The sequence below is a fragment of the Coregonus lavaretus genome (assembly GCF_964263955.1).
Source record: "Coregonus lavaretus genome assembly, contig: HAP1_SCAFFOLD_190, whole genome shotgun sequence".
NCBI lineage: Eukaryota > Metazoa > Chordata > Actinopteri > Salmoniformes > Salmonidae > Coregonus > Coregonus lavaretus.
Genome location: NW_028164603.1, coordinates 608,081 through 632,971, shown reverse-complemented (window position 1 = coordinate 632,971; position 24,891 = coordinate 608,081). Strand labels below are relative to the sequence as shown.

Below are 24,891 nucleotides of genomic sequence, written 5' to 3'. Positions count from 1 at the left end.
AGTGTATCTGTATCTGTTAGTATGTCAGTAGTGTATCTGTTAGTATATCAGTAGTGTATCTGTTAGTATATCAGTAGTGTATCTGTTAGTATATCAGTAGTGTATCTGTATCTGTTAGTATATCAGTAGTGTATCTGTTAGTATATCAGTAGTGTATCTGTTAGTATATCAGTAGTGTATCTGTTAGTATATCGGTAGTGTATCTGTTACTATGTCAGTAGTGTATCTGTTAGTATGTCAGTAGTGTATATGTTAGTATGTCAGTAGTGTATCTGTTAGTATATCAGTAGTGTATCTGTTAGTATATCAGTAGTGTATCTGTTAGTATGTCAGTAGTGTATCTGTTAGTATATCAGTAGTGTATCTGTATCTGTTAATATATCAGTAGTGTATCTGTTAGTATATCAGTAGTGTATCTGCTAGTATATCAGTAGTGTATCTGTTAGTATATCATTAGTGTATCTGTTAGTATATCAGTAGTATATCTGTTAGTATATCAGTAGTGTATCTGTTAATATGTCAGTAGTGTATCTGTTAGTATATCAGTAGTGTATCTGTTAGTATATCAGTAGTGTGTCTGTTAGTATGTCAGTAGTGTATCTGTTAGTATATCAGTAGTGTATCTGTATCTGTTAGTAAATCATCGTCGTTTCATAATGACTCTGTTTTACTAACTGTTGTTGCTCCATGATTCTGGGTTAGTAACTGTCGTTACATAATGACTATGTTTTACTAACTGTTGTTGCTCCATGATTCTGGGTTAGTAACTGTCGTTACATAATGACTCTGTTTTAGTAACTGTTGCTGCTCTATGACTGTGCTTTAGTAACTGTTACTGCTCTTTGACTGTGCTTTAGTAACTGTTGCTGCTCCATGACTGTGCGTTAGAAAATGTTGCTGCTCTAAGACTGTGCTTTAGTAATTGTTGCTGCTCTAAGACTGTGCTTTAGTAACTGTTGCTGCTCTATGACTGTGCTTTAGTAACTGTTGCTTCTCTATGACTGTGCTTTAGTAAATGTTGCTGCTCTAAAACTGTGTTTTAGTTACTGTTGCTGCTCTATGACTGTGCTTTAGTAACTGTTGCTGCTCCATGACTGTGCTTTAGAAAATGTTGCTGCTCTAAGACTGTGCTTTAGTAACAGTTGCTGCTCTAAGACTGTGCTTTAGTAACTGTTGCTGCTCTATGACTTTGCTTAGTAACTGTTGTTGCTCTATGACTGCTTTAGTAACTGTTGCTGCTCTATGACTGTGCTTTAGTAACTGTTGCTGCTCTATGACTGCGCTTTAGTAACTGTTGCTGCTCTATGACTGCTTTAATAACTGTTGCTACTCTATGACTGTGCGTTAGTAGCTGTTGCTGCTTTATGACTTTGCTTTAGTAACTGTTGATGCTCTAAGAATGTGCTTTAGTAACTGTTCCTGCTCTAAGACTGTGCTTTAGTAACTGTTGCTGCTCAATGACTGTGCTTTAGTAACTGTTGCTGCTCTATGACTGCTTTAGTAACTGTTGCTGCTCTATGATTGTGCATTAGTAACTGTTGCTGATCTATGACTGTGCTTTAGTAACTGTTGATGCTCTATGACTGTGCTTTAGTAACTGTTGCTGCTCTATGACTGTGCTTTAGTAACTGTTGCTGCTCTATGACTGTGCTTTAGTAACTGTTGCTGCTCAATGACTGTGCTTTAGTAACTGTTGCTGCTCAATGACTGTGCTTTAGTAACTGTTGCTGCTCTATGACTGCTTTAGTAACTGTTGCTGCTCTATGATTGAGCATTAGTAACTGTTGCTGATCTATGACTGTGCTTTAGTAACTGTTGATGCTCTATGACTGTGCTTTAGTAATTGTTGCTGCTCTATGACTCTGCTTTAGTAACTGTTGCTGCACTATGACTGTGCTTTAGTAACTGTTGCTGCTCTATGATTGTGCTATAGTAACTGTTGCTGCTCTATGATTGTGCTTTAGTAACTGTTGCTGCTCTATGATTGTGCTTTATTAACTGTTGCTGCTCTATGACTGCTTTAGTAACTGTTGCTGCTCTAAGACTGTGCTTTAGTAACTGTTGCTACTCTATGACTGAGCTTTAGTAACTGTTGTTGCTCCATGTTTCTGGGTTAGTAACTGTCGTTACATAATGACTATGATTTACTAACTGTTGTTGCTCCATGATTCTGGGTTAGTAACTGTCGTTACATAATGACTCTGTTTTACTAACTGTTGTTGCTCCATGATTCTGGGTTAGTAACTGTCGTTTCATAATGACTCTGTTTTACTAACTGTTGTTGCTCCATGATTCTGGGTTAGTAACTGTCGTTACATAATGACTATGTTTTACTAACTGTTGTTGCTCCATGATTCTGGGTTAGTAACTGTCGTTACATAATGACTATGTTTTACTAACTGTTGTTGCTCCATGATTCTGGGTTAGTAACTGTCGTTACATAATGACTATGTTTTACTAACTGTTGTTGCTCCATTATTCTGGGTTAGTAACTGTCGTTTCATAATGACTGTGCTTTAGTAACTGTTGCTGCTCTATGACTGTGCTTTAGTAACTGTTGCTACTCTATGACTGTGCTTTAGTAACTTTTGCTACTCTATGACTGTGCTTTAGTAACTGTTGCTGCTCTAAGACTGTGCTTTAGTAACTGTTGCTACTCTATGACTGTGCTTTAGTAACTGTTGCTACTCTATGACTTTGCTTTAGTAACTGTTGCTGCTCTAAGACTGTGCTTTAGTAACTGTCGTTTCATAATGACTGTGCTTTAGTAACTGTTGCTGCTCTATGACTGAGCTTTAGTAATTGTTGCTGCTCTATGACTGTGCTTTAGTAACTGTTGCTGCTCTATGACTGCTTTAGTAACTGTTGCTGCTCTAAGACTGTGCTTTAGTAACTGTTGCTACTCTATGACTGAGCTTTAGTAACTGTTGTTGCTCCATGTTTCTGGGTTAGTAACTGTCGTTACATAATGACTATGATTTACTAACTGTTGTTGCTCCATGATTCTGGGTTAGTAACTGTCGTTACATAATGACTCTGTTTTACTAACTGTTGTTGCTCCATGATTCTGGGTTAGTAACTGTCGTTTCATAATGACTCTGTTTTATTAACTGTTGTTGCTCCATGATTCTGGGTTAGTAACTGTCGTTACATAATGACTATGTTTTACTAACTGTTGTTGCTCCATGATTCTGGGTTAGTAACTGTCGTTACATAATGACTACTATGTTTTACTAACAGATACACTAACAGATACACTACTGATATACTAACAGTAGTATATCAGTAGTGTATCTGTTAGTATGTCAGTGGTGTATATGTTAGTATACTGTATCTGTATCTGTTAGTATATCAGTAGTGTATCTGTTAGTATATCAGTAGTGTATCTGTATCTGTTAGTATGTCAGTAGTGTATCTGTTAGTATATCAGTAGTGTATCTGTTAGTATATCAGTAGTGTATCTGTTAGTATATCAGTAGTGTATCTGTATCTGTTAGTATATCAGTAGTGTATCTGTTAGTATATCAGTAGTGTATCTGTTAGTATATCAGTAGTGTATCTGTTACTATGTCAGTAGTGTATCTGTTAGTATGTCAGTAGTGTATATGTTAGTATATCAGTAGTGTATCTGTATATGTTAGTATATCAGTATTGTATCTGTTAGTATATCAGTAGTGTATCTGTTAGTATATCAGTAGTGTATCTGTTACTATGTCAGTAGTGTATCTGTTAGTATGTCAGTAGTGTATATGTTAGTATGTCAGTAGTGTATCTGTTAGTATATCAGTAGTGTATCTGTTAGTATATCAGTAGTGTATCTGTATCTGTTAGTATGTCAGTAGTGTATCTGTTAGTATATCAGTAGTGTATCTGTTAGTATATCAGTAGTGTATCTGTTAGTATGTCAGTAGTGTATCTGTATCTGTTAGTATATCAGTAGTGTATCTGTTAGTATATCAGTAGTGTATCTGTTAGTATATCAGTAGTGTATCTGTTACTATGTCAGTAGTGTATCTGTTAGTATGTCAGTAGTGTATATGTTAGTATATCAGTAGTGTATCTGTATCTGTTAGTATATCAGTAGTGTATCTGTTAGTATATCAGTAGTGTATCTGTTAGTATATCAGTAGTGTATCTGTTACTATGTCAGTAGTGTATCTGTTAGTATGTCAGTAGTGTATATGTTAGTATGTCAGTAGTGTATCTGTTAGTATATCAGTAGTGTATCTGTTAGTATATCAGTAGTGTATCTGTTAGTATGTCAGTAGTGTATCTGTTAGTATATCAGTAGTGTATCTGTATCTGTTAGTATATCAGTAGTGTATCTGTTAGTATATCAGTAGTGTATCTGCTAGTATATCAGTAGTGTATCTGTTAGTATATCATTAGTGTATCTGTTAGTATATCAGTAGTATATCTGTTAGTATATCAGTAGTGTATCTGTTAATATGTCAGTAGTGTATCTGTTATTATATCAGTAGTGTATCTGTTAGTATATCAGTAGTGTGTCTGTTAGTATGTCAGTAGTGTATCTGTTAGTATATCAGTAGTGTATCTGTATCTGTTAGTAAATCATCGTCGTTTCATAATGACTCTGTTTTACTAACTGTTGTTGCTCCATGATTCTGGGTTAGTAACTGTCGTTACATAATGACTATGTTTTACTAACTGTTGTTGCTCCATGATTCTGGGTTAGTAACTGTCGTTACATAATGACTCTGTTTTAGTAACTGTTGCTGCTCTATGACTGTGCTTTAGTAACTGTTACTGCTCTTTGACTGTGCTTTAGTAACTGTTGCTGCTCCATGACTGTGCGTTAGAAAATGTTGCTGCTCTAAGACTGTGCTTTAGTAACTGTTGCTGCTCTAAGACTGTGCTTTAGTAACTGTTGCTGCTCTATGACTGTGCTTTAGTAACTGTTGCTTCTCTATGACTCTGCTTTAGTAAATGTTGCTGCTCTAAGACTGTGTTTTAGTTACTGTTGCTGCTCTATGACTGTGTTTTAGTAACTGTTGCTGCTCCATGACTGTGCTTTAGAAAATGTTGCTGCTCTAAGACTGTGCTTTAGTAACAGTTGCTGCTCTAAGACTGTGCTTTAGTAACTGTTGCTGCTCTATGACTTTGCTTTAGTTACTGTTGTTGCTCTATGACTGCTTTAGTAACTGTTGCTGCTCTATGACTGTGCTTTAGTAACTGTTGCTGCTCTATGACTGTGCTTTAGTAACTGTTGCTGCTCTATGACTGCTTTAATAACTGTTGCTACTCTATGACTGTGCGTTAGTAACTGTTGCTGCTTTATGACTTTGCTTTAGTAACTGTTGCTGCTCTAAGAATGTGCTTTAGTAACTGTTGCTGCTCTATGACTGTGCTTTAGTAACTGTTGCTGCTCTATGACTGTGCTTTAGTAACTGTTGCTGCTCTATGACTTTGCTTTAGTAACTGTTGCTGCTCTAAGAATGTGCTTTAGTAACTGTTGCTGCTCTAAGACTGTGCTTTAGTAACTGTTGCTGCTCTATGACTGTGCTTTAGTAACTGTTCCTGCTCTAAGACTGTGCTTTAGTAGCTGTTGCTGATCAATGACCGTTCTTTAGTAACTGTTGCTGCTCTATGACTGCTTTAGTAACTGTTGCTGCTCTATGATTGTGCTTTAGTAACTGTTGCTGATCTATGACTGTGCTTTAGTAACTGTTGATGCTCTATGACTGTGCTTTAGTAACTGTTGCTGCTCTATGACTGTGCTTTAGTAATTGTTGCTGCTCTATGACTCTGCTTTAGTAACTGTTGCTGCTCTATGACTGTGCTTTAGTAACTGTTGCTGCTCTTTGATTGTGTTTTAGTAACTGTTGCTGCTCTATGATTGTGCTTTAGTAACTGTTGCTGCTCTATGATTGTGCTTTATTAACTGTTGCTGCTCTATGACTGCTTTAGTAACTGTTGCTGCTCTAAGACTGTGCTTTAGTAACTGTTGCTACTCTATGACTGAGCTTTAGTAACTGTTGTTGCTCCATGATTCTGGGTTAGTAACTGTCGTTACATAATGACTCTGTTTTACTAACTGTTGTTGCTCCATGATTCTGGGTTAGTAACTGTCGTTACATAATGACTATGTTTTACTAACTGTTGTTGCTCCATGATTCTGGGTTAGTAACTGTCGTTACATAATGACTATGTTTTACTAACTGTTGTTGCTCCATTATTCTGGGTTAGTAACTGTCGTTTCATAATGACTGAGCTTTAGTAACTGTTGCTGCTCTATGACTGTGCTTTAGTAACTGTTGCTACTCTATGACTGTGCTTTAGTAACTGTTGCTACTCTATGACTGTGCTTTAGTAACTGTTGCTGCTCTATGACTGTGCTTTAGTAACTGTTGCTGCTCTATTACTGTGCTTTAGTAACTGTTGCTGCTCTTTGACTGAGCTTTAGTAACTGTTGCTGCTCTATGACTGTGCTTTAGTAACTGTTGCTGCTCTATGACTGTGCTTTAGTAACTGTTGCTGCTCTATGACTGTGCTTTAGTAACTGTTGCTGCTCTATGACTGTGCGTCAGTAACTGTTGCTGCGCCATGAATGTGTTTTAGTAACTGTTGCTGCTCTATGACTGTGCTTTAGTAACTGTTGCTGCTCTAAGACTGTGCTTTGGTAACTGTTGCTGCTCTATGACTGTGCTTTAGTAACTGTTGCTGCTCTATGATTGTGCTTTAGTAACTGTTGCTGCTCTAAGACTGTGCTTTAGTAACTGTTGCTACTCTATGACTGAGCTTTAGTAACTGTTGTTGCTCCATGTTTCTGGGTTAGTAACTGTCGTTTCATAATGACTCTGTTTTACTAACTGTTGTTGCTCCATGATTCTGGGTTAGTAACTGTCGTTTCATAATGACTGTGCTTTAGTAACTGTTGCTGCTCTATGACTGTGCTTTAGTAACTGTTGCTACTCTATGACTGTGCTTTAGTAACTGTTGCTACTCTATGACTGTGCTTTAGTAACTGTTGCTGCTCTATGACTGTGCTTTAGTAACTGTTGCTGCTCTATGACTGTGCTTTAGTAACTGTTGCTGCTCTATGACTGAGCTTTAGTAACTGTTGCTGCTCTATGATTGTGCTTTAGTAACTGTTGTTGCTCCATGTTTCTGGGTTAGTAACTGTCGTTACATAATGACTATGATTTACTAACTGTTGTTGCTCCATGATTCTGGGTTAGTAACTGTCGTTTCATAATGACTCTGTTTTACTAACTGTTGTTGCTCCATGTTTCTGGGTTAGTAACTGTCGTTTCATAATGACTCTGATTTACTAACTGTTGTTGCTCCATGATTCTGGGTTAGTAACTGTCGTTACATAATGACTCTGTTTTACTAACTGTTGTTGCTCCATGATTCTGGGTTAGTAACTGTCGTTTCATAATGACTCTGTTTTACTAACTGTTGTTGCTCCATGATTCTGGGTTAGTAACTGTCGTTTCATAATGACTCTGTTTTACTAACTGTTGTTGCTCCATGATTCTGGGTTAGTAACTGTCGTTTTATAATGACTGTGCTTTAGTAACTGTTGCTGCTCTTTGACTGAGCTTTAGTAACTGTTGCTGCTCTATGACTGTGCTTTAGTAACTGTTGCTACTCTATGACTGTGCTTTAGTAACTGTTGCTACTATATGACTGTGCTTTAGTAACTATTGCTGCTCTATGACTGTGCTTTAGTAACTGTTGCTGCTCTATGACTGTGCTTTAGTAACTGTTGCTGCTCTATGACTGAGCTTTAGTAACTGTTGCTGCTCTATGATTGTGCTTTAGTAACTGTTGCTGCTCTATGACTGTGCTTTAGTAACTGTTGCTGCTCTATGACTGTGCGTTAGTAACTGTTGCTGCGCTATGAATGTGTTTTAGTAACTGTTGCTGCTCTATGACTGTGCTTTAGTAACTGTTGCTGCTCTAAGACTGTGCTTTAGTAACTGTTGCTGCTCTATGACTGTGCTTTAGTAACTGTTGCTGCTGTATGATTGTGCTTTAGTAACTGTTGCTGCTCTAAGACTGTGCTTTAGTAACTGTTGCTACTCTATGACTGAGCTTTAGTAACTGTTGTTGCTCCATGTTTCTGGGTTAGTAACTGTCGTTTCATAATGACTCTGTTTTACTAACTGTTGTTGCTCTAAGACTGTGCTTTAGTAACTGTTGCTGCTCTATGACTGTGCTTTAGTAACTGTTGCTGCTCTATGACTGTGCTTTAGTAACTGTTGCTGCTCTAAGACTGTGCTTTAGTAACTGTTGCTGCTCTATGACTGTGCTTTAGTAACTGTTGCTGCTCTAAGACTGTGCTTTAGTAACTGTTGCTGCTCTATGACTGTGCTTTAGTAACTGTTGCTGCTCTATGATTGTGCTTTAGTAACTGTTGCTGCTCTAAGACTGTGCTTTAGTAACTGTTGCTACTCTATGACTGAGCTATAGTAACTGTTGTTGCTCCATGATTCTGGGTTAGTAACTGTCGTTTCATAATGACTCTGTTTTACTAACTGTTGTTGCTCCATGATTCTGGGTTAGTAACTGTCGTTTCATAATGACTCTGTTTTACTAACTGTTGTTGCTCCATGATTCTGGGTTAGTAACTGTCATTTCATAATGACTCTGTTTTACTAACTGTTGTTGCTCCATGATTCTGGGTTAGTAACTGTCGTTACATAATGACTATGTTTTACTAACTGTTGTTGCTCCATGATTCTGGGTTAGTAACTGTCGTTTCATAATGACTGTGCTTTAGTAACTGTTGCTGCTCTATGACTGAGCTTTAGTAACTGTTGCTGCTCTATGACTGTGCTTTAGTAACTGTTGCTACTCTATAACTGCTTTAGTAACTGTTGCTGCTCTATGATTGTGCTTTAGTAACTGTTGCTGCTCTATGACTGTGCTTTAGTAACTGTTGCTGCTCTATGACTGTGCTTTAGTAACTGTTGCTGCTCTATGATTGTGCTTTAGTAACTGTTGCTGATCTATGACTGTGCTTTAGTAACTGTTGCTGCTCTAAGACTGTGCTTTAGTAACTGTTGTTGCTCCATGATTCTGGGTTAGTAACTGTCGTTTCATAATGACTCTGTTTTACTAACTGTTGTTGCTCCATGATTCTGGGTTAGTAACTGTCGTTTCATAATGACTCTGTTTTACTAACTGTTGTTGCTCCATGATTCTGGGTTAGTAACTGTCGTTACATAATGACTTGTTTTAGTAACTGTTGTTGCTCCTTGATTCTGGGTTAGTAACTGTCGTTTCATAATGACTCTGTTTTAGTAACTGTTGTTGCTCCATGATTCTGGGTTAGTAACTGTCGTTTCATAATGACTATTTTTTAGTAACTGTTGTTGCTCCATGATTCTGGGTTAGTAACTGTCGTTTCATAATTACTCTGTTTTACTAACTGTTGTTGCTCCATGATTCTGGGTTAGTCACTGTCGTTTCATAATGACTCTGTTTTAGTAACTGTTGTTGCTCCATGTTTCTGGGTTAGTAACTGTCGTTTCATAATGACTCTGTTTTACTAACTGTTGTTGCTCCATGATTCTGGGTTAGTAACTGTTGTTTCATAATGACTCTGTTTTAGTAACTGTTGCTGCTCCATGATTCTGGGTTAGTAACTGTCGTTTCATAATGACTCTGTTTTAGTAACTGTTGTTGCTCCATGATTCTGGGTTAGTAACTGTCCTTTCATAATGACTCTGTTTTACTAACTGTTGTTGCTCCATGATTCTGGGTTAGTAACTGTCGTTTCATAATGACTCTGTTTTACTAACTGTTGTTGCTCCCTGATTCTGGGTTAGTAACTGTCGTTTCATAATGACTCTGTTTTACTAACTGTTGTTGCTCCCTGATTCTGGGTTAGTAATTGTCGTTTCATAATGACTGTGCTTTAGTAACTGTTGCTACTCTATGACTGAGCTTTAGTAACTGTCGTTTCATAATGACTCTGTTTTAGTAACTGTTGCTGCTCCATGATTATTGTATTAACTGTCTGGCTCACAGACCTGTGACTAGCGTCAGGGGTTTGTTGTGTGTGTGCCTTTTGTGTTTGCTCTCCATTCTCCTGGATATGGTGTCACCATACTCATATATATATATATTTTTTACACATACACTGTGTGTAATGAATCTTACATTTCATTTTTTACCCCAGTCTGTTTGTCTGTAGTCTGTAGTTTGCAGTCTGGTATAGTGTTGTAGTTTGGTATAGTGTTGTGATCTGTAGCCATATTGTTTTTGTTTTTATTGTAGTCATCAGTACCCCTACTAGCAGTTGGAACCAGTATAATGCACTGTGACCAGGTGGAAACTAAATTTAGACACAGCTGCCCACTGCTTTTTCCCTTCAGGGCACTCTCTCTGTGTGTGTGCGTGTGTGCGTGTGTGCGTGTGTGTGCGTGTGTGCTTGCGTGTTTGTGTGCGTGTGTGTGCGTCTGTCTGTGTGGCTGCCTGTAGTGTGTATGAAAGAGACTGTCCCGCTGTGTACAACCAATATATAATTTATTGCAACAGTTGCTAAGGAATCCATCATCTCCTAGAAACCATTTTGATGAAAGAATAATAAGGGAATTTCAAACAATTAAAACATCACAATATTCTGATGTCATCACAGTCCAACAAATCACATTCTGTTGAATCACAATCCACCTGACACATTCTGATGACATCACAACCCACCATACATATTCTGATGACATCACAACCCACCATACATATTCTGATGACATCACAACCCACCATACATATTCTGAAGACATCAAAATCCACCAGATACATTCTCCAGATTGTGTCTTGTTCACATTAACAGTTAAAGATGTAAAAGGTAGCAGAGCTGTAACAGTGCTGTAATGTTATAATGTCTATGGGTGCGTTAGTAAATTCACTCTGGCTATCTAATCAGATTCCATAGCCCTCTCGTCTCAATGCACCAGAGTGCAAAATAACTGAAGTTAAGAGCACCCGATGAATATGACCGGTGTCAGTAAACGTCGGCAAAGAAACGTAATGAAATTGTTGCCAGCAGCATAGTTACAGTCACCAACGCTCTGAATAACATCCCAACCAGCTCTGCTAGGGCGAGTTAAATGGTCAGAGTGAGGTGTTCTCTCATTGTGTCTGGAAGTAGCTAGCAAGCTAGCCAGCTTTAGCCAGTTATCTTTGGTGCTTCACTGCCGTTGTGAGGTCAGAATGATCAGATTAACCCTACTCCGCCAGTGTCCAGTGTGAGCTCTGATTGCTCCAAGAGCAAAACACTCTGAATTTACTAAAGGACAATCTGACAATGCTCTGATTTTACGAACGCAGAGAGCGCACTCTGACCGCACTCTTGCACTCCAGAGTGAATTTACGAACACACCCTATAACTAGTCTGGATGTAGTCTATAATATGTAAGGTAACACCGAGACCTATAGCTACCAGGTCTGGTTGTGTTATTGCTCAGTTCAGTTCACTCCAATTCAGTCTATCCCTAACCCTACCTTCACTGTATGGGATATTAAACCAGTTATGGGTTGGTTGAAGTGGATGGCCTGTTGCAGATCACTGGTATGGTATGATTGGCTGTAGCTGATAGGGTTAGGGTTAGTCTGGTATAGTTGGCTGTTGCTGATAGGGTTAGGGTTAGGATTAGTCTGGTATAGTTTGTTGTAGCTGAAAGGGTTAGTCTGGTGGTAGTTGTAGTCCATCAGTTGAAGATGCAAGGTGGATCTGGTAGTTGTAGTCCATCAGTTGAAGATGCAGGGTGGATCTGGTAGTTGTAGTTCATTAGTAGAAGATGCAGGGCAAATATTGTAGTTCATCAGTTGAAGATGCAGGGTGGGTCTTGTAGTCCATCAGTAGAATATGCAGGATGGGTCTGGTAGTTGTAGTCCATCAGTAGAAGATGTAGGATGGGTCTGGTAGTTGTAGTCCATCAGTAGAAGATGTAGGGTGGGTCTGGTAGTTCATCAGTAAAATATGCAGGGTGGATCTTGTAGTCCTTCAGTAGAAGATGCAGGATGGGTCTGGTAGTTGTAGTCCATCAGTAGAAGATGCAGGAGGGTGTGGGTCTGATGATCAACCTGTTGTACAGTGTTTCCCAACTCCTCCAGTACCCCCAACAGAACAGATTTTATTTTAGCCCTGGACAAGCACACCCGATTCAACTTGTCAACGAATCATCAAGCCCTGGATGAGTTGAATCAGGTGTGCTTGTCCAGGCTACAACCCACCTGTTGGGGGTACTGGAGGACATGTTGGGGAACACTGCTGAAGGACACAGAAACAGAAAGACTTAGCCAGGTTATCGTTTTCATATTTGTATGTAACCTCTATTTAACTAGGAAGTCCCTTGAGATAAGGGAGACCGCAGGCAAAGACAGAACCATACAGCGTTCATAAAGACAGAACCATACAGCGTTCATAAAGACAGAACCATCCAGCGTTCATAAAGACAGAACCATCCAGCGTTCATAAAGACAGAACCATACAGTGTTCATAAAGACAGAACCATCCAGTGTTCATAAAGACAGAACCATACAGTGTTCATAAAGTTACATGTTTTTAAAAACAGTCCAGTGCCACAACATACACTACCTATTTTTTTTTTTTTTTTTTTTTTTGTCAGTTAGCAGACACTCTTATCCAGAGCGACTTACAGTTAGTGAGTGCATACATTTTTCATACCTACACACAAACCATATATTTCCAGGACCATATAGAAAACTCATAACCCCTAATAAGTACTCATAACCCCTAATAAGTATTCATAATACAAATAAGTACTCATAACCCCTAATAAGTACTCATAATACAAATCAGTACTCATAACCCAAATAAGTACTCATAACCCCTAATAAGCACTCATAACCACGAATAAGTACTCATAATACAAATCAGTACTCATAACCACTAATAAGTACTCATAACCCCTAATAAGCACTCATAACCACTAATAAGTACTCATAACCCCTAATAGGTATTCATAACCACTAATAAGTACTCATAACCCCTAATAGGTATTCATAACCCCTAATAGGTATTCAAAACCCCTAATAGGTATTCATAACCACTAATTAGTACTCATAACCCCTAATAGGTATTCATAACCCCTAATAGGTATTCATAACCACTAATAGTGGTCCTATGGTCCTCTGTAGCTCAGCTGGTAGAGCACGGCGCTTGTAACGCCAAGGTAGTGGGTTCGATCCCCGGGACCACCCATACACAAAAAAAATGTATGCACGCATGACTGTAAGTCGCTTTGGATAAAAGCGTCTGCTAAATGGCATATTATTATTATTATTATTATTATAATAGTACCCTTAACCCCTAATTAGTACTCATAACCCCTAATAGGTATTCATAACCCCTAATAGGTATTCATAACCACTAATAGTACCCTTAACCCCTAATTAGTACTCATAACCCCTAATAGGTATTCATAACCCAAATAGTACTCTTAACCCCTAATTAGTACTCATAACCCCTAATAGGTATGCATAACCACTAATAGTACTCATAACCCCTAATTAGTACTCATAACCCCTAATAGGTATTCATAACCCAAATAGTATTCATAACCACTAATAGTACTCATAACCCCTAATAGGTATTCATAACCACTAATAGGTATTCATAACCCCTAATAGGTATGCATAACCACTAATAGTACTCATAACCCCTAATTAGTACTCATAACCCCTAATAGGTATTCATAACCCAAATAGTATTCATAACCACTAATAGTACTCATAACCCCTAATAGGTATTCATAACCACTAATAGTACTCATAACCCCTAATAGGTATTCATAACCACTAATAGTACTCATAAACCCTAATAGGTATTCATAACCACTAATAGGTATTCATAACCCCTAATAGGTATTCATAACCCCTAATAGGTAATCATAACCACTAATTAGTACTCATAACCCCTAATAGGTATTCATAACCCAAATAGTACTCATAACCCCTAATAGGTATTCATAACCACTAATAGTACTCATAACCCCTAATTAGTACTCATAACCCCTAATAGGTATTCATAACCCAGATAGTATTCATAACCACTAATAGTACTCATAACCCCTAATAGGTATTCATAACCACTAATAGTACTCATAACCCCTAATAGGTATTCATAACCACTAATAGTACTCTTAACCCCTAATTAGTACTCATAACCCCTAATAGGTATGCATAACCACTAATAGTACTCATAACCCCTAATTAGTACTCATAACCCCTAATAGGTATTCATAACCCAAATAGTATTCATAACCACTAATAGTACTCATAACCCCTAATAGGTATTCATAACCACTAATAGTACTCTTAACCCCTAATTAGTACTCATAACCCCTAATAGGTATGCATAACCACTAATAGTACTCATAACCCCTAATTAGTACTCATAACCCCTAATAGGTATTCATAACCCAAATAGTATTCATAACCACTAATAGTACTCATAACCCCTAATAGGTATTCATAACCACTAATAGTACTCATAACCCCTAATAGGTATTCATAACCACTAATAGGTATTCATAACCCCTAATAGGTATTCATAACCACTAATAGTACTCATAAACCCTAATAGGTATTCATAACCACTAATAGGTATTCATAACCCCTAATAGGTATTCATAACCCCTAATAGTATTCATAACCACTAATTAGTACTCATAACCCCTAATAGGTATTCATAACCACTATTAGTACTCATAACCTCTAATAGGTATTCATAACCCCTAATAGGTAATCATAACCACTAATTAGTACTCATAACCCCTAATAGGTATTCATAACCCAAATAGTACTCATAACCCCTAATAGGTATTCATAACCACTAATAGTACTCATAACCCCTAATAAGTACTCATAACCCCTAATAGGTATTCATAACCCAAATAGTATTCACAACCACTAATAGTACTCATAACCCCTAATAGGTATTCATAACCACTAATAGTACTCATAACCCCTAATAGGTATTCATAACCACTAATAGGTATTCATAACCCCTAAAAGGTATTCATAACCAATAATAGTACTCATAACCCCTAATAGGTATTCATAACCACTAATAGGTATTCATAACCCCTAATAGGTATTCATAACCACTAATAGGTATTCATAACCCCTAATAGGTATTCATAACCCAAATAGTACTCATAACCCAAATAGTATTCATAACCACTAATAGTACTCATAACCCCTAATATGTATTCATAACCACTAATAGTACTCATAACCCCTAATAAGTACTCATAACCCCTAATAGGTACTCATAACCCAAATAGTATTCACAACCACTAATAGTACTCATAACCCCTAATAGGTATTCATAACCACTAATAGTACTCATAACCCCTAATAGGTATTCATAACCACTAATAGGTATTCATAACCACTAAAAGGTATTCATAACCAATAATAGTACTCATAACCCCTAATAGGTATTCATAACCACTAATAGGTATTCATAACCCCTAATAGGTATTCATAACCACTAATAGGTATTCATAACCACTAATAGGTATTCATAACCACTAATAGTACTCATAACCCCTAATAGGTATTCATAACCACTATTAGTACTCATAACCCCTAATAGGTATTCATAACCCCTAATAGGTATTCATAACCACTAATTAGTACTCATAACCCCTAATAGGTATTCATAACCCAAATAGTACTCATAACCCAAATAGTATTCATAACCACTAATAGTACTCATAACCCCTAATATGTATTCATAACCACTAATAGTACTCATATCCCCTAATAGGTATTCATAACCACTAATAGGTATTCATAACCCCTAATAGGTATTCATAACCACTAATAGTACTCATAACCCCTAATAGGTATTCATAACCACTAATAGGTATTCATAACCACTAATAGGTATTCATAACCACTAATATGTATTCATAACCACTAATAGTACTCATAACTGTAATAGGTATTCATAACCACTAATAGTACTCATAACCCCTAATAGGTATTCATAACCACTAATAGGTATTCATAACCACTAATAGTACTCATAACTCTAATAGGTATTCATAACCACTAGTAGTACTCATAACCCCTAATAGGTATTCATAACCACTAATAGGTATTCATAACCACTAATAGGTATTCATAACCACTAATAGTACTCATAACCCCTAATAGGTATTCATAACCACTAATAGGTATTCATAACCACTAATAGTACTCATAACCACTAATAGGTATTCATAACCACTAATAGTACTCATAACTCTAATAGGTATTCATAACCACTAATAGTATCATAACCCCTAATTAGTATTCATAACCCCTAATAGGTATTCATAACCACTAATAGGTATTCATAACTCTAATAGTTATTCATAACCACTAATAGGTATTCATAACTCTAACAGGTATTCATAACCACTAATAGGTATTCATAACTCTATTAGTATTCATAACCCCTAATAGGTATTCATAACTCTAATTAGTACTCATAACCACTAATTAGTACTCATAACTCTAATAAGAAGAATACACAGCTCACACTGACACCTTGTAGTGAAATCCTAAAACTGCAGCTCCTGCAATGTTTTTCATGGTTGAAGTGGACATGTGTGTGTGTGGGTGTTTGTGTGTGTGTGTGTGTGTGTGTGTGTGTGGGTGTGTGTGTGTGTGTGTGTGTGTGTGTGTCTGTACCAGTGTGTGTGTGTGTGTGTGTGTGTGTGTGTGTGTGTGTGTGTGTGTGTGTGTGTGTGTGTGTGTCTGTACCAGTGTGTGTGTGTGTGTGTGTGTGTGTGTGTGTGTGTGTGTGTGTGTGTGTGTGTGTGTGTGTGTGTGTGTGTGTCTGTACCAGTGTGTGTGTGTGTGTGTGTGTGTGTGTGTGTGTGTGTGTGTGTGTGTGTGTCTGTACCAGTGTGTGTGTGTGTCTGTACCAGTGTGTGTGTGTGTGTGTGTGTGTGTGTGTGTGTGTGTGTGTGTGTGTGTGTGTGTGTGTGTGTCTGTACCAGTGTGTGTGTGTGTGTGTGTGTGTGTGTGTGTGTCTGTACCAGTGTGTGTGTGTGTGGGTGTGTGTGTGTGTGTGTGTGTGTGTGTCTGTACCAGTGTGTGTGTGTGTGTGTGTGTGTGTGTGTGTGTGTGTGTGTGTACCAGTGTGTGTGTGTGTGTGTGTGTGTGTGTGTGTGTGTGTGTGTGTGTGTGTGTGTGTGTGTGTACCAGTGTGTGTGTTATTCCTTGGTGACCCATCGTAGTTCACTCTTGACATTCTGCAGCTCTGATAGGTTGACGGCTATCAGTTAGCAGACACTCTTATCCAGAGCGACTTACAGTTAGTGAGTGCATACATTTTTCATACCTACACACAAACCATATATTTCCAGGACCATATAGAAAACTCATAACCCCTAATAAGTACTCATAATACAAATCAGTACTCATAACCACTAATAAGTACTCATAACCCCTAATAAGCACTCATAACCACTAATAAGTACTCATAACCACTAATAAGTACTCATAACCCCTAATAGGTATTCATAACCACTAATAAGTACTCATAACCACTAATAAGTACTCATAACCCCTAATAGGTATTCATAACCACTAATAAGTACTCATAACCCCTAATAGGTATTCATAACCCCTAATAGGTATTCATAACCCCTAATAGGTATTCATAACCACTAATTAGTACTCATAACCCCTAATAGGTATTCATAACCCCTAATAGGTATTCATAACCACTAATAGTACCCTTAACCCCTAATTAGTACTCATAACCCCTAATAGGTATTCATAACCCAAATAGTACTCTTAACCCCTAATTAGTACTCATAACCCCTAATAGGTATGCATAACCACTAATAGTACTCATAACCCCTAATTAGTACTCATAACCCCTAATAGGTATTCATAACCCAAATAGTATTCATAACCACTAATAGTACTCATAACCCCTAATAGGTATTCATAACCACTAATAGTACTCATAACCCCTAATAGGTATTCATAACCACTAATAGGTATTCATAACCCCTAATAGGTATTCATAACCACTAATAGTACTCATAAACCCTAATAGGTATTCATAACCCCTAATAGGTATTCATAACCACTAATAGGTATTCATAACCCCTAATAGGTATTCATAACCCCTAATAGGTATTCATAACCACTAATTAGTACTCATAACCCCTAATAGGTATTCATAACCACTATTAGTACTCATAACCCCTAAAAGGTATTCATAACCCCTAATAGGTATTCATAACCACTAATAGGTATTCATAACCCCTAATAGGTATTCATAACCCCTAATAGGTATTCATAACCACTAATTAGTACTCATAACCCCTAATAGGTATTCATAACCACTATTAGTACTCATAACCCCTAAAAGGTTCTCATAACCCCTAATAGGTATTCATAACCACTAATTAGTACTCATAACCCCTAATAGGTATTCATAAGCCAAATAGTACTCATAACCCCTAATAGGTATTCATAACCACTAATAGTACTCATAACCCCTAATTAGTACTCATAACCCCTAATAGGTATTCATAACCCAGATAGTATTCATAACCACTAATAGTACTCATAACCCCTAATAGGTATTCATAACCACTAATAGTACTCATAACCCCTAATAGGTATTCATAACCACTAATAGTACTCTTAACCCCTAATTAGTACTCATAACCCCTAATAGGTATGCATAACCACTAATAGTACTCATAACCCCTAATTAGTACTCATAACCACTAATAGTACTCATAAACCCTAATAGGTATTCATAACCACTAATTAGTACTCATAACCCCTAATAGGTATTCATAACCACTATTAGTACTCATAACCCCTAATAGGTATTCATAACCCCTAATAGGTATTAATAACCACTAATAGTACTCATAACCCCTAATAGGTATTCATAACCACTATTAGTACTCATAACCCCTAATAGGTATTCATAACCCCTAATAGGTATTCATAACCACTAATTAGTACTCATAACCCCTAATAGGTATTCATAACCCAAATAGTACTCATAACCCAAATAGTATTCATAACCACTAATAGTACTCATAACCCCTAATATGTATTCATAACCACTAATAGTACTCATATCCCCTAATAGGTATTCATAACCACTAATAGGTATTCATAACCCCTAATAGGTATTCATAACCACTAATAGTACTCATAACCCCTAATAGGTATTCATAACCACTAATAGGTATTCATAACCACTAATAGGTATTCATAACCACTAATATGTATTCATAACCACTAATAGTACTCATAACTGTAATAGGTATTCATAACCACTAATAGTACTCATAACCCCTAATAGGTATTCATAACCACTAATAGGTATTCATAACCACTAATAGTACTCATAACTCTAATAGGTATTCATAACCACTAGTAGTACTCATAACCCCTAATAGGTATTCATAACCACTAATAGGTATTCATAACCACTAATAGGTATTCATAACCACTAATAGTACTCATAACCCCTAATAGGTATTCATAACCACTAATAGGTATTCATAACCACTAATAGTACTCATAACCACTAATAGGTATTCATAACCACTAATAGTACTCATAACTCTAATAGGTATTCATAACCACTAATAGTATCATAACCCCTAATTAGTATTCATAACCCCTAATAGGTATTCATAACCACTAATAGGTATTCATAACTCTAATAGTTATTCATAACCACTAATAGGTATTCATAACTCTAACAGGTATTCATAACCACTAATAGGTATTCATAACTCTATTAGTATTCATAACCCCTAATAGGTATTCATAACTCTAATTAGTACTCATAACCACTAATTAGTACTCATAACTCTAATAAGAAGAATACACAGCTCACACTGACACCTTGTAGTGAAATCCTAAAACTGCAGCTCCTGCAATGTTTTTCATGGTTGAAGTGGACATGTGTGTGTGTGGGTGTGTGTGTGTGTGTGTGTGTGTGTGTGTGTGTGGGTGTGTGTGTGTGTGTGTGTGTGTGTGTGTCTGTACCAGTGTGTGTGTGTGTGTGTGTGTGTGTGTGTGTGTGTGTGTGTGTGTGTGTGTGTGTGTGTCTGTACCAGTGTGTGTGTGTGTGTGTGTGTGTGTGTGTGTGTGTGTGTGTGTGTGTGTGTGTGTGTGTGTGTGTGTGTGTCTGTACCAGTGTGTGTGTGTGTGTGTGTGTGTGTGTGTGTGTGTGTGTGTGTGTGTGTGTCTGTACCAGTGTGTGTGTGTGTCTGTACCAGTGTGTGTGTGTGTGTGTGTGTGTGTGTGTGTGTGTGTGTGTGTGTGTGTGTGTGTGTGTCTGTACCAGTGTGTGTGTGTGTGTGTGTGTGTGTGTGTGTGTCTGTACCAGTGTGTGTGTGTGTGGGTGTGTGTGTGTGTGTGTGTGTGTGTGTCTGTACCAGTGTGTGTGTGTGTGTGTGTGTGTGTGTGTGTGTGTGTGTGTGTGTACCAGTGTGTGTGTGTGTGTGTGTGTGTGTGTGTGTGTGTGTGTGTGTGTGTGTGTGTGTACCAGTGTGTGTGTTATTCCTTGGTGACCCATCGTAGTTCACTCTTGACATTCTGCAGCTCTGATAGGTTGACGGCTATCAGTTAGCAGACACTCTTATCCAGAGCGACTTACAGTTAGTGAGTGCATACATTTTTCATACCTACACACAAACCATATATTTCCAGGACCATATAGAAAACTCATAACCCCTAATAAGTACTCATAATACAAATCAGTACTCATAACCACTAATAAGTACTCATAACCCCTAATAAGCACTCATAACCACTAATAAGTACTCATAACCACTAATAAGTACTCATAACCCCTAATAGGTATTCATAACCACTAATAAGTACTCATAACCACTAATAAGTACTCATAACCCCTAATAGGTATTCATAACCACTAATAAGTACTCATAACCCCTAATAGGTATTCATAACCCCTAATAGGTATTCATAACCCCTAATAGGTATTCATAACCACTAATTAGTACTCATAACCCCTAATAGGTATTCATAACCCCTAATAGGTATTCATAACCACTAATAGTACCCTTAACCCCTAATTAGTACTCATAACCCCTAATAGGTATTCATAACCCAAATAGTACTCTTAACCCCTAATTAGTACTCATAACCCCTAATAGGTATGCATAACCACTAATAGTACTCATAACCCCTAATTAGTACTCATAACCCCTAATAGGTATTCATAACCCAAATAGTATTCATAACCACTAATAGTACTCATAACCCCTAATAGGTATTCATAACCACTAATAGTACTCATAACCCCTAATAGGTATTCATAACCACTAATAGGTATTCATAACCCCTAATAGGTATTCATAACCACTAATAGTACTCATAAACCCTAATAGGTATTCATAACCCCTAATAGGTATTCATAACCACTAATAGGTATTCATAACCCCTAATAGGTATTCATAACCCCTAATAGGTATTCATAACCACTAATTAGTACTCATAACCCCTAATAGGTATTCATAACCACTATTAGTACTCATAACCCCTAAAAGGTATTCATAACCCCTAATAGGTATTCATAACCACTAATAGGTATTCATAACCCCTAATAGGTATTCATAACCCCTAATAGGTATTCATAACCACTAATTAGTACTCATAACCCCTAATAGGTATTCATAACCACTATTAGTACTCATAACCCCTAAAAGGTTCTCATAACCCCTAATAGGTATTCATAACCACTAATTAGTACTCATAACCCCTAATAGGTATTCATAAGCCAAATAGTACTCATAACCCCTAATAGGTATTCATAACCACTAATAGTACTCATAACCCCTAATTAGTACTCATAACCCCTAATAGGTATTCATAACCCAGATAGTATTCATAACCACTAATAGTACTCATAACCCCTAATAGGTATTCATAACCACTAATAGTACTCATAACCCCTAATAGGTATTCATAACCACTAATAGTACTCTTAACCCCTAATTAGTACTCATAACCCCTAATAGGTATGCATAACCACTAATAGTACTCATAACCCCTAATTAGTACTCATAACCACTAATAGTACTCATAAACCCTAATAGGTATTCATAACCACTAATTAGTACTCATAACCCCTAATAGGTATTCATAACCACTATTAGTACTCATAACCCCTAATAGGTATTCATAACCCCTAATAGGTAATCATAACCACTAATTAGTACTCATAACCCCTAATAGGTATTCATAACCACTAATAGGTATTCATAACCCCTAATAGGTATTCATAACCACTAATAGTACTCATAACCCCTAATTAGTACTCATAACCCTTAATAGGTATTCATAACCCAAATAGTATTCACAACCACTAATAGTACTCATAACCCCTAATAGGTATTCATAACCACTAATAGTACTCATAACCCCTAATAGGTATTCATAACCACTAATAGGTATTCATAACCCCTAAAAGGTATTCATAACCAATAATAGTATCATAACCCCTAATTAGTATTCATAACCCCTAATAGGTATTCATAACTACTAATAGGTATTCATAACTCTAACAGGTATTCATAACCACTAATAGGTATTCATAACTCTATTAGTATTCATAACCCCTAATAGGTATTCATAACTCTAATTAGTACTCATAACCACTAATTAGTACTCATAACGCTAATAAGAAGAATACACAGCTCACACTGACACCTTGTAGTGAAATCCTAAAACTGCAGCTCCTGCAATGTTTTTCATGGTTGAAGTGGACATGTGTGTGTGTGTGTGTGTGTGTGTGTGTGTGTGTGTGTGTGTGTGTGTGTGTGTGTGTGTGTGTGTGTGTGTGTGTCTGTACCAGTGTGTGTGTGTGTGTGTGTGTGTGTGTCTGTACCAGTGTGTGTGTGTGTGTGTGTGTGTGTGTGTGTGTGTGTGTGTGTGTGTGTGTGTGTGTGTGTGTGTGTGTCTGTACCAGTGTGTGTGTGTGTGTGTGTGTGTGTGTGTGTGTGTGTGTGTGTGTGTGTCTGTACCAGTGTGTGTGTGTGTGTGTGTGTGTGTGTGTGTGTGTGTGTGTGTGTCTGTACCAGTGTGTGTGTGTGTGGGTGTGTGTGTGTGTGTGTGTGTCTGTACCAGTGTGTGTGTGTGTGTGTGTGTGTGTGTGTGTGTGTGTGTGTGTGTGTGTGTGTGTGTGTGTGTGTGTGTGTGTGTGTGTGTGTGTGTGTACCAGTGTGTGTGTGTGTGTGTGTGTGTGTGTGTGTGTGTGTGTGTGTGTGTGTGTGTGTGTGTGTGTGTGTTTGTGTGTGTGTGTGTGTGTGTACCAGTGTGTGTGTTAATCCTTGGTGACCCATCGTAGTTCACTCTTGACGTTCTGCAGCTCTGATAGGTTGACGGCTGGACCAGGAAGCTTCATCGATCCAGGCAATGGCTTCTTCTCCTCTGGCGACAGGGCCGTGACCTCCTGCAGTGGGTCTGGGGGAGGAGCCTTTACAAAAAGAGTTTCCTAATGTGAATTTAGGTCATCAAGCCAAATTAGTGTGTGTGTGTTTGTGTGTGTGTGTGTGTGTGTGTGCTTTTGTGTGTGTGTGTGTGCTTTTGTGTGTGTGTGTGTTTGTGTGTGTGTCTGACCTCCTCTGAGTCTGCTGTCTCCTCTCTCCTCTTGACAGGATGTCCCGCCCCTGGACGCAGCGCTCCCATTGGAATATTCAGATTTGCCTGATGGACAGGAGCAACAACCAATCAGACACACTCAACCCCCAAGAGGCCAAATGTACAGTGTTCCAATTCTCTGTCCTTTCTCCTGAAATGCATTTGTTCACTCCTCAGCATTCGTTCACTCCTCAGCATTCGTTCACTCCTCAGCATTCGTTCACTCCTCAGCATTCGTTCACTCCTCAGCATTCGTTCACTCCTCAGCATTCGTTCACTCCTCAGCATTCGTTCACTACTCAGCATTCGTTCACTCCTCAGCATTCGTTCACTCCTCAGCATTCGTTCACTCCTCAGCATTCGTTCACTCCTCAGCATTCGTTCACTCCTCAGCATTCGTTCACTCCTCAGCATTCGTTCACTCCTCAGCATTCATTCACTCCTCAGCATTCGTTCACTCCTCAGCACACGTTTAAGAGCATTGGATTGATGTAAACCTGCTCTAGATTCTTTACCAGTTATTTACATATAGATCCCTGAGTATTGTGTGTATTGACTGATGTGTGTGTGAACCTGGTGTGTGTATTGTGTGTGTATTGACTGATGTGTGTGTGTGAACCCGGTGTGTGTATTGTGTGTGTATTGACTGGTGTGTGTGTGAACCCGGTGTGTGTATTGTGTGTGTACTGACTGGTGTGTGTGTGAACCCGGTGTGTGTATTGTGTGTGTATTGACTGGGAACCCGGTGTGTGTATTGTGTGTGTACTGACTGGTGTGTGTGTGAACCCGGTGTGTGTATTGTGTGTGTACTGACTGGGAACCCGGTGTGTGTATTGTGTGTGTACTGACTGGTGTGTGTGTGAACCCGGTGTGTGTATTGTGTGTGTACTGACTGGGAACCCGGTGTGTGTATTGTGTGTGTACTGACTGGTGTGTGTGTGAACCCGGTGTGTGTATTGTGTGTGTACTGACTGGGAACCCGGTGTGTGTATTGTGTGTGTACTGACTGGTGTGTGTGTGAACCCGGTGTGTGTATTGTGTGTGTACTGACTGGTGTGTGTCTCTGCTTTGGTTACAGCCACTACATCCTGGTTTGGTCCTGTTCTATTACAGTATGGAAATTAAACACAGACACACACAGTGTGCTTACCATATTATGAATGTCTGTATTGTCTCATCTTATCTATCAACACAGACAGGGCTCAAACTCCTCAATAATAAGACAGGGTGCAGGCC

General features: G+C 38.0%; 1 protein-coding gene across 1 annotated transcript in view; it reads right to left on the bottom strand.

Moving 5' to 3' along the window:
- Positions 1 to 10,484: 10,484 nt before the first annotated feature.
- LOC311116858 (small muscular protein-like) overlaps positions 10,485 to 24,891 on the bottom strand; it is a 52,668-nt gene continuing 38,261 nt past the window's right edge. The window contains exons 3-5 of the mRNA XM_084191889.1: positions 23,635 to 23,721; positions 23,328 to 23,491; positions 10,485 to 12,247 (exon numbers count right to left, since the gene is read on the bottom strand). Of these exons, the coding sequence (XP_084048015.1) occupies positions 23,339 to 23,491; positions 23,635 to 23,721 (240 nt within the window). The 3' untranslated portion in view covers positions 10,485 to 12,247; positions 23,328 to 23,338. The remainder of the gene's footprint in view (positions 12,248 to 23,327; positions 23,492 to 23,634; positions 23,722 to 24,891) is intronic.